General features: G+C 47.6%; 1 protein-coding gene across 2 annotated transcripts in view; it reads left to right on the forward strand.

The window, feature by feature from the left end:
- Positions 1-12,692, forward strand: part of IGSF21 (immunoglobin superfamily member 21) — a 231,286-nt gene extending 218,594 nt beyond the window's left edge. For both annotated transcript variants that reach the window (XM_081203122.1, XM_081203123.1), the window contains 4 exons: positions 4,880-4,965; positions 8,916-9,108; positions 10,781-10,819; positions 12,377-12,692. In XM_081203122.1, coding sequence (XP_081059248.1) covers positions 4,880-4,965; positions 8,916-9,108; positions 10,781-10,819; positions 12,377-12,450 — 392 coding nt within the window. In that variant the 3' untranslated portion in view covers positions 12,451-12,692. The remainder of the gene's footprint in view (positions 1-4,879; positions 4,966-8,915; positions 9,109-10,780; positions 10,820-12,376) is intronic.
- Positions 12,693-13,056: the final 364 nt, after the last annotated feature.

A 13,056-nucleotide genomic window follows, 5' to 3' on the forward strand; every position in this document is an offset into this window, starting at 1 on the left:
GATGGGAGTTGTAGTTCAAGGTTGAGAAAGGCTGGTGTGAAGAGAGTCCTCCAGTCCTCCATTCCTCTTCCATCAAAGCATGAAATTTGATCACCTCCTTTATTAAGAGGCATAACTGCCATCGTGGTGTTTATTAACGGTCGTAAAAAAATGAAATGGCGGTAGGGAGGAATGCCCTGGATGTGAGTGGAGAGTTTTTGTTGCCTTGTTGGATTCAGGCTATGCAAAGAAACCTTTCCATTTTATTTCCTGCTTGTTAATTTAAGTGACTTGGCCTGGTATTAAGGAACAGGGTGTGAAAATGGATTAGGGAGAGGGAAGATGTAGGCAAGCTGCTCTTACTCTGGTTCTTCATGAGCTGAAGGGGAGGGCAGGGTTACATCCTCTGTGACCTGCTATCACCATCTGAAATTTGCCACATCCCCATCCCAGGTAGAACCATGCTTTGCTGTTTTCTCTAAGAACCTAGATAGCTTCAAAAGAGGATTCCAGAAATTCACAGAGGAAGAGGAAGCTATCGATGGTGACCAGCCAGGGTGCCTGTGCTCTGGCCGCGCAGTTGGAGGAATCATTAGAATCATAGAACTGAAAGGGACCCCGTGGGTCATCTAGCCCAACCCCCCTGCAGCCCAGGAATTTCAGCTAACCCATGACAGCTGGCCATAATAATAATAATAATTTATTATTATTTATACCCTGCCCATCTGGCTGGGTTTCCCCAGCCACTCTGGGCGGCTTCCAACAAGACACTAAAATACAATAACCTATTAAACAATAAAAGCTTCCCTAAACAGCGCTGCTTTCAGATGGCTTCTAAAAGTTTGGTAGTTGTTTTTCTCTTTGACATCTGGTGGGAGGGCATTCCACAGGGCGGGCGCCACTACCGAGAAGGCCCTCTGCCTGGTTCCCTGTAATTTGGCTTCTCACAGCGAGGGAACCGCCAGAAGGCCCTCAGCGCTGGACCTCAGTGTCTGGCAGAACGATGGGGGTGGAGACGCTCCTTCAGGTATACTGGACCAAGGTCATTTAGGGCTTTAAAGGTCAGCACCAACACTTTGAATTGTGCTCGGAAACGTACTGGGAGCCAGTGTAGGTCTTTCAAGACAGGTGTTATATGGTCTTGGTGGCCGCTCCCAGTCACTAGTCTTGCTGCCGCATTCTGGATTAGTTGTAGTTTCCAGGTCACCTTCAAAGGTAGCCCCACGTAGAGCGCATTGCAGTAGTTCAATGCTTCCAAACACCAGTTGCTGAAACTGCAAGAGGGAAGAGGGCTCTTGCACTCAGATCCTGCCTGCGGATTTCCCAGAAGAGGCATCTGGTTGAGAGAACAGGATGTTGGGCTAGATGTGCCCCCTTTAGCCTGATCCGGCCAGAGTTGGATTTAGGACATATGGGGCACCTAGCCTAGGGGGTGCTGTGGGGCATCACAACTATGACGTAGAGCAGGCATGTCCAACAGGTCAATCGTGATCGACCGGTCGATCTCAGGGGTGTCTTAGTATCAAGTTATCAAGTTAGTGATCACCTTTGTGTTCCAAACCCCGCTCCCCCTAAAAAGCTCAACAACTTTGGTCAAGTCTCCCCTAAAAGTAGCTCAGCAACTCCTGACAATGACAATGGATAGATCACGGCCAGAGTTGGACGTGCCTGACATAGAGGATTGAGCAGAACAGAGGACGAGAGGCAAGGGGTCTTAATTTTGTCTGAAAGACCAAAGCCCATCCCTGATACAGCAGAGTCTTCTTATGCTCTTAAATGTTAAGTCCTTCCTTTTATCTGTCCTAAATCTTCACAGCTTCAGCTTCATTGGAGTTATAATGCTATGAGAGAGGAAGGAAAACATTTGTTCATTGCATGGATTGCATTTATAGCCCACCTTTTTCTCCCAGAAGGCATAGCTGTCAACCGTCCCTTATTTGACGGGAAAGTCCCTTATCCCAGCGCCGTGTCCTGCTACTGTCCCTTATTGATGATGTCCCTTAAATATCCCGGGTTTCAAAGGAAGCAGCTCCTCTCCCCCCCTGCCTGCCGGCCAGGGAGGAGGGAGGCTCCAACTGTGTTGCTTGGCTGCGTTGCTCACCCAATAAGGAGTCTAAGAACGACTGGGGGGGGTGGAGTTTGCAGGCCTTGTGCTGATCAAATCGGCCACGTTGCCTGGGGACTCGCCTTTGCTCAGCGCTTCCCAGCGGAGAGGTGCTGGTGGTTTTCCTTGCTGCATCCCCTTTGCCGGGTTGCTGCGCTTCGTTTGGCTGCTGGCTGGGCTTTCTGCCTTTGGCTCGGAGGGGCTCAGAAGTCAAACATCTCTGTGCTCTGAAAATCTCTTATTTTGGCTGATCCCTTATTTCCAAGGCTGCTGGTCCCTTATTTTCAAATCTGTAAGTTGACAGCTATGCCAGAAGGTAGTGTGTATGGCTCTCTCTCTTCCTCATTCGATCCCCACAGCAACCTTGTGAGGTAGGTTAGGCTGAGAGACAGTGACTGCCCTCCCTCCCAGTGTGCCTCATGAGTGAGTGAGGATTCAAACTCTTTTCCAGGTCTTAGTGCGGCACTCTAACCGCTACACCACACTGCCTCTCTATCCCCTGTCTCGTGCCACGCATAATTTTATAAACTTCTGTCACATCACCGCTTACTGATGTGGAAACATGGAAGGCTGAATATAAGATTGGGAAATGCCGACCGACAGGTGTCAAACTGATGAGAAAGACCAGGCCAGTCTGAGATTGGCAGCTTCTTCCTACAGTGGCACAAAGAGCGCAACTGGTGCCTCTCCAAATGCAGAAAATTTAGAAACCCCCTAGAACACTTTCCGCATGTCCCCCTTGGGGTGGGGGGCATTGCCCCAGTCTTAGTGTAAGCCAAGGGAATTTAGATCTTTCGTTGCCAAGGTAACCTTCCTTGTTTCATCCAATCAGCTCTGACCCTTACCATTTCCAGCACATCTCCACACATCCTTTGAAGAGAGTGGAGCGCCCGGCGAATCTCATTTATGCATGCAGCTTCGTTGCTTGATCTCCGCAAAAAGACACAACTTGGGGCACTTTTTCTGCCTCCTAGACGCCTGACCCCCACATAGCCGGTGACTTGTTAAGGACAACCGATGCAAATTATATTCTGATTTGTTCAGAAGGGAGGTTAGGGGGACGGTGCTGGTGAATTCTGTGTGGAAGGTTGTTAGGAAAGGTATTGAAGATAAAAAGGCCCATCCGTGGTGCAACAGCAGTTGGAATAACTGTGAACAGTCCTAGTCCCCACACTCCAAAAAGGATTCTGTAGAGCTAAGAAAGGTGCAGAAAAGGGCAACCCAAAAGATAGTGGGGCCGTAGCAGGTCTCCTGTGAGGTATTGTTACATATGGGGGGATTTTCATTTACAAAAAAGTGTGTGTGTGTGCAGGGACATGAAAGGAACATAAGAACATGCAAAGAGCCCTGCTGGAGGGAGTTCCAGAGGGCAGAGTATGCCACCCTCAATGCCCAGTCTCTAGTAAAAGCGGACCAAACCTTGTTAGTCATAATAGGGATAGAGCCTCCATGTGCAGGAGCAGTCAACCTCTGGTTATCGGGTGCTAGGGACAAGGGATGGCCAATACCTTCCTATCTTGCCTCTGTGCTTCCTGGAAGCATTTGATTGGCTGATGCAGGAAACAGAAAGGTGGACCAGGTGGACTAAGGGGGTCTAGTCCAGGAGGGATCCTCTCACTCCCTGATGTGATCCTCTCCTCCATAGGGAAGAAGGGAATTCTCAAACAGCCCCCCAACCCAGAACCTTTAGACGCAAACTCCCTCCAACCTTGCTTCGTATTGAATTTTGCCTCCCGTCTTTAATGGTCAGCAAGTTTGTGAAATTGTGAAGAAGTCAGGCCATGAACCAGCAGAGGCGGTTCTAGGGGAGCGCGACTGGTGTGGTCGTACTGGGTGCCGAACATCTGGGGTGTCACAGCAGCTGCCACCACTCTTTCATCCTGGTGGGAAAGTGCCAGATTTTGGCATCACACAAGGCACCATTGAAATTTGAGGTGCTGGAACAAGGACCCCAAGTTGGTGGAAGAAGGAGGATTTGAATGTCTGCTCAGATTTCTTGGATCTGCATTCAGATCTCAGAGTTTTGAGGTCAAAGGTGGGGGGGAAATTGGGGCATGAAATCTGGCCAGGAAAAGCCAGGAAATGTATGCATGAAGTTGCCAACCAACCAGGGAAGAGGGCCTGTTCTATTGGAGGTTTCTAAGCAGAGGTGGGATGGCCATCTGTCAAGGACGCTTTAGCTGTGATTTCTGCATTGAAAGGGGTTGGACTAGATGACTCTTGGGCTCCCTTCCAACTCCACAATTCTATGATTCTAAGAGAAATGGGCAGGTAAGGAGTTGCAACAGAGTATATCAAACTAAGTCATACTCAGAGCAGACACATTGAAATGAATAAACCTAAGACATGTCTATTAACTTCATTTGATCTCCTTTGAGTTGGGCTAGTGGTGGATGAAGCTCATTTGTTTTCTTCCTTATATTTATATTCTACCATTCCTCCAAGGATCTCAAGGTAACATGAGATCCTGTTTTGCCCCCAGAACAACCCTGGGAGGTAGGGGGGGAGAGAGGGAGAGAGAGGGGGGGTCCAAGATCACCAGGTGAGCATCACAGCTGGGTGGGATTTGAACCCAGGTCTCAGTACCACACTCTAGTGTCAGCACCACACTCTAACCACCCACTCTAACCACCTCTTGGAATGGAGCTAAACACAACACTCTGTTCTTTGCTGTGGACCTGGCTTCTGTCAAAAAGGCAGAGGAGCTGGGACTAGTTCAACAGTTGGCAGTGCTCATGATGGGGATGTTTGGAAGTGCAACAGATTGGGGTACCCACCTATTCTCTTTTCCCACAGTGGCTCCCAAGGGCCCAAAGATCATGATGACCCCAACAAGAGCCCGAGTAGGAGACACAGTGCGAATCCTGGTGCAAGGTTTTCAAGTGAGTATGAACCCCAAGGGCGTCACTGAGACTTATTGGCATCTGGTACAGTTCATATGAGTTTGGGTTGTTTATAGCTAAGGATAGGGAAAATGTTTGATCAGCTCACATTTTAATCTTGTTGGTTTGTTTACATTTATAGTCTTACACCTTGTCCTCCAATGAGCTCAAGGTGGTGTACACGCTTCTCTTCCTCCCCATTTTATCCCCACAAGAACCCTGTGAGGTAGGCTAGCCTGGGAGGCAGTGACTGGCCCCCAAAGTCACACCCAGTGAGTTTCATGGCCCAGTGGGAGGATTCAAACTCTGGTCTTCTGGGACCTAGTCTGACACTCTAACCACTACACCTCGCAGCAACCTTGTGATGTAAGTTAGGCTGAGAGAGGCAGTGACTGGCCCCAAGGTCACACCTGCATCATGGCTGAGTGATGATTTGAACCCTGGTCTCTACCAGGTCTGACACTCTAACCACTATGCCACACTGGATCCCATATGAACCTACTGAATATTACCACTTCGCAAACTAACACACGGAGATCAAACCACAGTTGTCCTTTGACATCTGCTCTTCTCTAAATTTTGCAGCATACAACAAATTGAGTGTGAAGACATCCAGATTAGTGGAGATAATGTAGAAATGTATGCTATATTAGGCGAAGGACCTTATAGAGCAGGCATCCCCAAACTCGGCCCTCCAGCTGTTTTGGGACTACAACTCCCATCATCCCTAGCTAACAGGACCAGTGGTCAGGGGTGATGGGAACTGTAGTCCGAAAAAACGCTGGAGGGCCGAGTTTGGGGATGCCTGTTATAGATCCACTGCCAGTCGGAGTTAGCAATATTAGGCTAGATGAGTCAATGGTCTGAATCAGTATTCAGCAGCTGTGTATGGGTGTGGGTCCATTACTCATAGGAATGTTAAACGTGCACCTTAGACCAGCCAGCAGTGAGAAGAGAATTGCAGGATCTGGATAATACCATCATAGACAGTAGGTTCCGACTCTTCAGGACCTTGGAGAGCTCCTATGATGGGCATGTATTCAACAGAAGATTGTAGGAAGCTACCTTCTGCTTGGAGTGAACTTGGGGCTTTTGGCCTACTAACCACAGACTGGCAGCAGCTCTCCAGGATTTCAGGCAGGGGACAATCCCATCCCTACTTGGAGATGCCACTGGAGATTCATCCAGGGACCTTCTGCATGCAAAGCAGTTGCTCTGTCACTGAGCCACAGCCCTCATCAGATGAGACCGCAGACCTTGCACCATCCCCAGCACCTGCAGCAAAAAGATTTCCAGCTTGCCAAAACTGAGAACATTTTTGGAGACACGTTCTCCATTCGGAGTAGGCAATGGCAGCCTGGATGCATTATTATAAAGCTTTTTCATGCTAACCGGAAAAATTAAAATTAGCAAATGGAGGAGAAGGGCCATAGCTTGGTGGTAGAGCATCTACTTTGCGTGCAGAAGGTCCCAGGTTCACTCCCCAAGTAGGGATGAGAGAGAACCATGTCTATAATTCCCAGAGAGCTACTGCCAAACAGTGTAGACAGTAATGAGCTAGATGGGCCCAATGGTCTGACTTTTAGTATAAGGCAGCTTGCTGTGTTCCTGTGTGTCAAAATCTCTCATATGTTTTGCACCCTTCCTTGCAAAGCACAAAGCTGGTGAGATTTAGATATCACCCCTGCCCTGCACTGTTTTCTCTCACCCCATTAACTCAGAGTTTCTCCAAGAGGATTTGCAAGCTGTTTAATGCCATCTCATCTGCGCCTCTGTTTGTTGTCATTACCAGGTGATTTCAGGGTGTGAAAGGGGGGTAACTGTTCCTTAATCCAGGTGCTGAGCTGAACCAATTGAAGGCACTAAATGGGACTTTTTGGAAGAGTGAAGCCGATCCATATTCACAGCTGCATGTGTGCACAGGGTTGGGGTTGGGCAGGGGGAGGTAGAAGATGCACAAAGCATAGCTCAATGGCAGCTCTACTTCATGGGTGGAAGTAATAATAATAATAATAATAATAATAATAATAATAATAATAATAATATTTTTTTTTCTTTATACCCCGCCCATCTGGCTGAGTCTCCCCAGCTACTCCAGGTGGCTCCCAATCAAGTGTTAAAAACAATACAGCATTAAATATTAAAAACTTCCCTAAACAGGGCTGCCTTCAGATGTCTTTTAAAGATAAGATAGCTGCTTATTTCTTTCACATCTGAACGGAGGGCATTCCACAGGGTGGGCGCCACTACCAAGAAGGCCCTCTGCCTGGTTCCCTGTAACCTCACTTCTTGCAATAAGGGAACCACCAGAAGGCCCTCGGTGCTGGATCTCAGTGTCTGGGCTAGATGAAGGGGGTGGAGACCCTCCTTCAGGTATACTACGCCGAGGCCGTTTAGGGCTTAAAAGTTCAGCACCAACACTTTGAATTGTGCTCAGAAATGTACTGGGAGCCAATGCAGATCTCTCAGGACGAGTGTCATGTGGTCCCGGCGGCCACTCCTAGTCACCAGTTTAGCTGCCGCATTCTGGATTAATTGCAGTTTCCGGGTCACCTTCAAAGGTAGCCCCACGTAGAGTGCATTGCAGTAGTCCAAGTGGGAGATAAGTAGAGCATGTACCACTCTGGCGAGACAGTCTGTGGGAACAGTCTATACCCCACCCTGGAGTCCAGTACCAATTCTGAGCACCATCATTTAAGAAGGATATTGACAAGCTGGAACGTGGGCGGATGAGGGCAACCGAGATGATAAAATGGTCTGCAAACCAAGCCTTAGGAGGAATGGCTGAGGGATCTGGGGATGTTTGGCCTGGATAAGAGGAGAGGTGATATGAGAGACATCTTCAGATACCTTGAAGGGCTGTCTCATAGAAGATGAAGCAAGCTTGTTCTCTCCAGCTCCAGAGGATGGTGCCTGAACCAATGGATTCAAGTTACAAGAAAGGAGATTCTGACACTCGAACCACTACACAACACTGTCTACTCTGAGTAGGACTGGCATTGGACAGAAACCTTTCTGCCTAACTCACATCAGATTGAGCCATCTGTTGCCCCCACATTAACCCCAAAATGCTAGAAAAGACTCTACAGTGGTACCTCTGGTTGCAAATGGGATCTTTTCCAGAGGCCCGTTCACAACATGAATAGAGCGCAACCCGCAGCGGTGCGTCTGCACACGCACGGGTTGTGATTCACTGCTTCTGCGCATGCGCGTGATGTCATTTTGCACTTCTGCGCATGCGCGAGCAGCAAAACCCGGAACTAACCCTTTCCGGTACTTCCGGGTTGCCGCGGGACGTAACCTGAAATAACGTAACATGAAGCAAACATAACATGAGGTATGACAGTACAATGGTACCTCGGGTTAAGTACTCAATTCGTTCTGGAGGTCCATTCTTAACCTGAAACTGTTCTTAACCTGAAGCACCACGTTAGCTAATGGGGGCCTCCTGCTGCTGCCGTGCTGCCGGAGCACGATTTCTGTTCTCATCCTGAAGCAAAGTTCTTAACCTGAAGCACTATTTCTGGGTTAGCAGAGTCTGTAACCTGAAGCATATGTAACCTGAAGCGTATGTAACGCGAGGTACCACTGTACTTAAATAGCAAGCCAATCCACCCCCCAAAGTCAACCAACCATCCAGCCTCTTAATTCATGAAACTCCCCTTTCTCCTTCCCTTGAAATAGCATTCATCCATCCAAAACACCCACTGCTGCAGTGGCTTCTGGGAAATGTAGTTTGCTTTGCACTCCATTGTGTTCAAGGTGAGCTGCAAGAAGTTATTCTCCAGGTTAGATTGCAATTCCAAATCCAGGGACCTTACGAGGTTCAGCCTCCTTTTTCTTTAATATGAGCCTCACGAGTCTTCAAAGTTCCTATCTGGTCACTGTTGCAGAGAAACTAGACTTTGCGGCTCTACTGATGCATTTGTTGGGCGTTGCTTGGCTTTCAGAATGAAGTCTTCCCCGAACCCATGTTCACTTGGACCCGCGTTGGGAGCAGGCTCCTGGACGGCAGTGCGGAGCACGATGGCAAGGAGCTGATCTTGGAGCGAGTGCCGGCAGAACTGAACGGCTCCATGTACCGCTGCACAGCGCAGAACCCACTTGGATCCACGGACACCCACACCAGGCTGATAGTCTTTGGTATGTGGGAGGTTGCAGTTCTCCCATTCACGGCCCTTGGGGAACCATTCTCCATGGTTTGGGGTCCTCCACACATTATCCCTTTCCTGCCACCATCAGGCCCAGATCCTCCTCCTCACTATTCATAGAAGCCCCTGGGCACACAGTCTCTATGGTCTGTGAACCGCCCCGAGATCTTACTGTGGGAATGTTCAGGGATGCAGGAGAGGATTTATATTGTCTGATTATAGCCTTTCCAACTTGTGTTAACAAGTTCACCATTTAGCAGAGTAACATTCCCCTTTTTAAACTTGCAGTGGATGCGTTTGCTCAGGCTCGCTAAAGCCTCTATAATAACTGTTCTGGTATTTTCCCCTTATTCCCTCATAAAAGCTAAGACATGACACAGTCTTCTATAAAAGTATAAAAAGAGTTTACTCGCATTCTGTTCACAATCGGATCCCAGAAGGCAGACTTAGCTTAGAAAAGTAACATACACCTGGAAACTATCCTATAAGGAGACAGACCCTTTGTCTTCTCTTGGCTGAAGGCCAAGAGAGCATCTTTGGCTAAGCAGATGTTGCTTCTTCAATGAAAGTAGTCACAGAGAGAGAGAGATGGCTGCCCTGCCCTGTGCTTTTGTCGTTACCTGCACAGGTGAGGCCACACCCACCTCTAGTCACATGCACAGGAAGTCTGTCCCAGCTCAGAAGGAAACAGGAAGTTTACCTGCTGGCTGGAGAAACATTCCTCCCCATGTGCAAACATGCTCACTCTAGGAATGTTGTACTTGACTGCTCTTGTGTTTCACATCCCACAGTTACGTACCGTATTGGCCTGAATATAAGCCACACTTTTTTCCAAATTCTGACAGTGAAAAGTTAAAGTGCAACTTATATTCATGACCTTCCCTTTCCCCTGACGGCTCAGGGAGGCTTGGGAGCAGTGGGTTGCTCTCTTGGGGGTGGGGATCATGCTGCTTTGCCAGCGGCCTCCCCCCCCCCTTCTTTCCGGCAGTTTGGGGGAGGCTTGGGAGCAGGATATATTGCTTATTAATACCCTTTCTAATGTACGCTAGCAAGTCCTTTAACTTAGCAGATTTTCACATTCCCCTTTTAAATGCACTGCAGATAGCTGGTTGCAGGCTTGTTTAAGCCTCTTACTATTACACTCCTAGTAAGTTACCTTTGAATCCCTCCTAAAAGAATAAACACACCACAATCTTGTGTAAAGTCTATAAAAGAAGTTTACTCACATCATCAGTTCCACAGATGGATCCCTGAAGGCAGACTTAGTTACAAAGTATATACATGTGGATTGACCCCATATGACAGGGTTAATCCCAGTGACTGCAGACTGGCAGTCGCTGCAGTTCACATGACAAAAAGAAGGTGGAAAAGAGAGTGAGGAGGGCTGCATGCCTTGTGCTTTTGTACAGGTACGGGTCACGCCCATCTCTAGTTACATGCAAAAGGAAGTATGTCCCAGCCCAGAAGGAAACAGGAAGTTCCGACTGGCTGAACCAAAAATCCCCTTGCATGTCCACTCTAGGAAAACAAGAAATGTTGTATTTGACTGCTACTTATGTATCACATCCCACATTGGCAATATCTGGCAGCTGTGCAATGTTCTTCCATGTTAATGTGGCCACCTCATTAGTCTCCATTTTTGTCCCTTTTCTTTCTCCTTTTAGAAAACCCAAATATCCCAAGAGGAACAGAAGACTCCAATGGTAAGGCACAACCCTTCTGCTTTTATTTAGGGAGCAATCCTAAGTGCCTGCCTGGTGGATAAGGCAACCAGCCATGATATCTATGTTCTCCCTTCAATGTCAGAAACAGTATACCTCGGAAACACAAGTTGCTGTAGATCACAAGAAAGGACTTCTTCATGCAGCACACAGCTAAACTAAGGAACTTCCTCCCAAAGGGGGAAATGATTGCAAGGATGTGTATAGAACAGGCTTCCTCAACGTCAGCCCTCCAGATGTTTTGAGACTACAATTCCCATCATCCCTGCCCACTGGTCCTGCTAGCTAGGGATCATGGCAGTTGTAGGCCAAAAACATCTGGAGGGCCGAGGTTGAGGAAGCCTGGTATAGAAACTAGGCAGAGGATATATTTCTTAGATATTATCCATCCTTACATTTGTGAGTCCATCCCTTCGTCAGCAAAACTAAGGAAGCTGTTGATAAGCTAGCTTTAGCCTTTTAATTTAAGTCATCAAGGATGCTTTACTGCAAACTGGATTTCCTGGTATTTCCCCCTTTTCTCCCTTTAAAACAACAACCATACAAAACACTCTTCTCCTAAGTAAAGGTAGATTTCCTCACTCGGTTTCACAGTAACAGTTTTGAGGCAGGTTACAGACATATATTGTTGTTTAGGTTAGAACCGGTGTCTGAGCTGTGACTCAGACTCAACACGTGCCCTGCATCCCTAGTCATCGATGAAGCACCGAAGAGAAGAGATCAGAGAGATCGGAGATCAGGGATCAGAGAGAGAGAGCAGGCTGGGGACGTGACCAGCTTATATAGTCATACCTCATGTTACGTTTGCTTCAGGTTGAGCGTTTTCAGGTTGCGTCCCGTGGTGACCCAGAAGTACCGGAAAGGGTTACTTCTGGGTTTCGCCGCTTGCGCATGTGCAGACGCTCAAAATGACATCATGTGCATGAGCAGAAGCGGCAAATCACAAGCCACGCATACGCAGAGGCGGGTTGCATTCTGCTCATGTTGTGAACAGGCCTCCGGAATGGATCCCGTTCACAACCAGAGGTATCACTGTATAGGCTGATCGCCTTTACCTGGCTTGACACAGTGAAAGTGGCTCTCACAAGAAAGAATTTCCTGCAGGCTCTTGTGAGATCCAACTGTGTGCGTGCCTTTCTGGCAATCTAGCTGGTTCTGACTGCCTTGTTTTAGATATTGCCACAATGATGGCCACCAATTTGGATGGCTTTAAACTTTTCGGAGGAGAGGGCTTGTTGATGGCTACAAGACATGACAGCTAGGCTCTGCCTCCATGGTCAGAGGCAGCAATGCATCTGAATACTGGTTGCTAGAAACTGTAAGAGGGGATGGTGCTCTTATGCTTGAACCCTGCCTTTGGAGCATCTGGTTGGCCACTGTGAGAACAGAACGCTGGACTAGATCAGATCATTGTCTGATCTGGCAGCCTCTTCTGATTTTCTGATGAAGTAAAAATGACATCATGTCCAGGTCTGTGCATCCAGACACATACAAAAGAAGCCCATCAAAAATTGTCTTCTTCTTTTTTTGTCTACCTAGGTTCACCAGACAGCCACAGCAGCTATAAATTCCTTCTGGCCATCATCTTAACAGTTACTTTGGAACTAACGTGAAAGCCTTTGACGCAGAGACCCTTCGTTTCTCCTCCTCCACCCAGAATTCACATCTCCGTTGACCAGACTTCTGTTCTCTCTCTCTCTCTTTCTCTCTTCTGCTTTGCTTTCTTTCTTTCTTTCTTTCTTTCTTTCTTTCTTTCTTTCTTTCTTTCTTTCTTTCTTTCTTTCTTTCTTTCTTTCTTTTCTTCCTCCTCTCCCCACCCCCTCTTTTTTTTCTAAAACTATTTACGGTCTCGTTATCGGTCTTCTTCTGTCTGTGTCTTGGCTTTGTCATCCAATTTAATTAAAAAGAAAACAATGACAGAAAGAAAAAAAACCTCACCGCCGCCCAATGATAATAATATCCTGGGAGTAAGACTAATGCTGATTATTTCCTTCATCCGTTGTATGCAGGTGACTTAAAAAATAATAATTTAAAAGCTGGCTAGCCAGAATCCACGTGAAACCATGATAATTGCACACAAAAGGATTTTCAAGGGCACAGCAACAGGGCACAGGTGGGTTGTTTTTTTCCACCCAACACCAAATGTATCCCAGGCTATATGAGCTCTAGGGAAAGGGTCAGTGGCAGAGTGCCTGCTTTGCATGAGGAAGGTCTGAGGT

This window comes from Podarcis bocagei (assembly GCF_964188305.1).
Source record: "Podarcis bocagei genome assembly, chromosome: 7".
Lineage (NCBI taxonomy): Eukaryota > Metazoa > Chordata > Lepidosauria > Squamata > Lacertidae > Podarcis > Podarcis bocagei.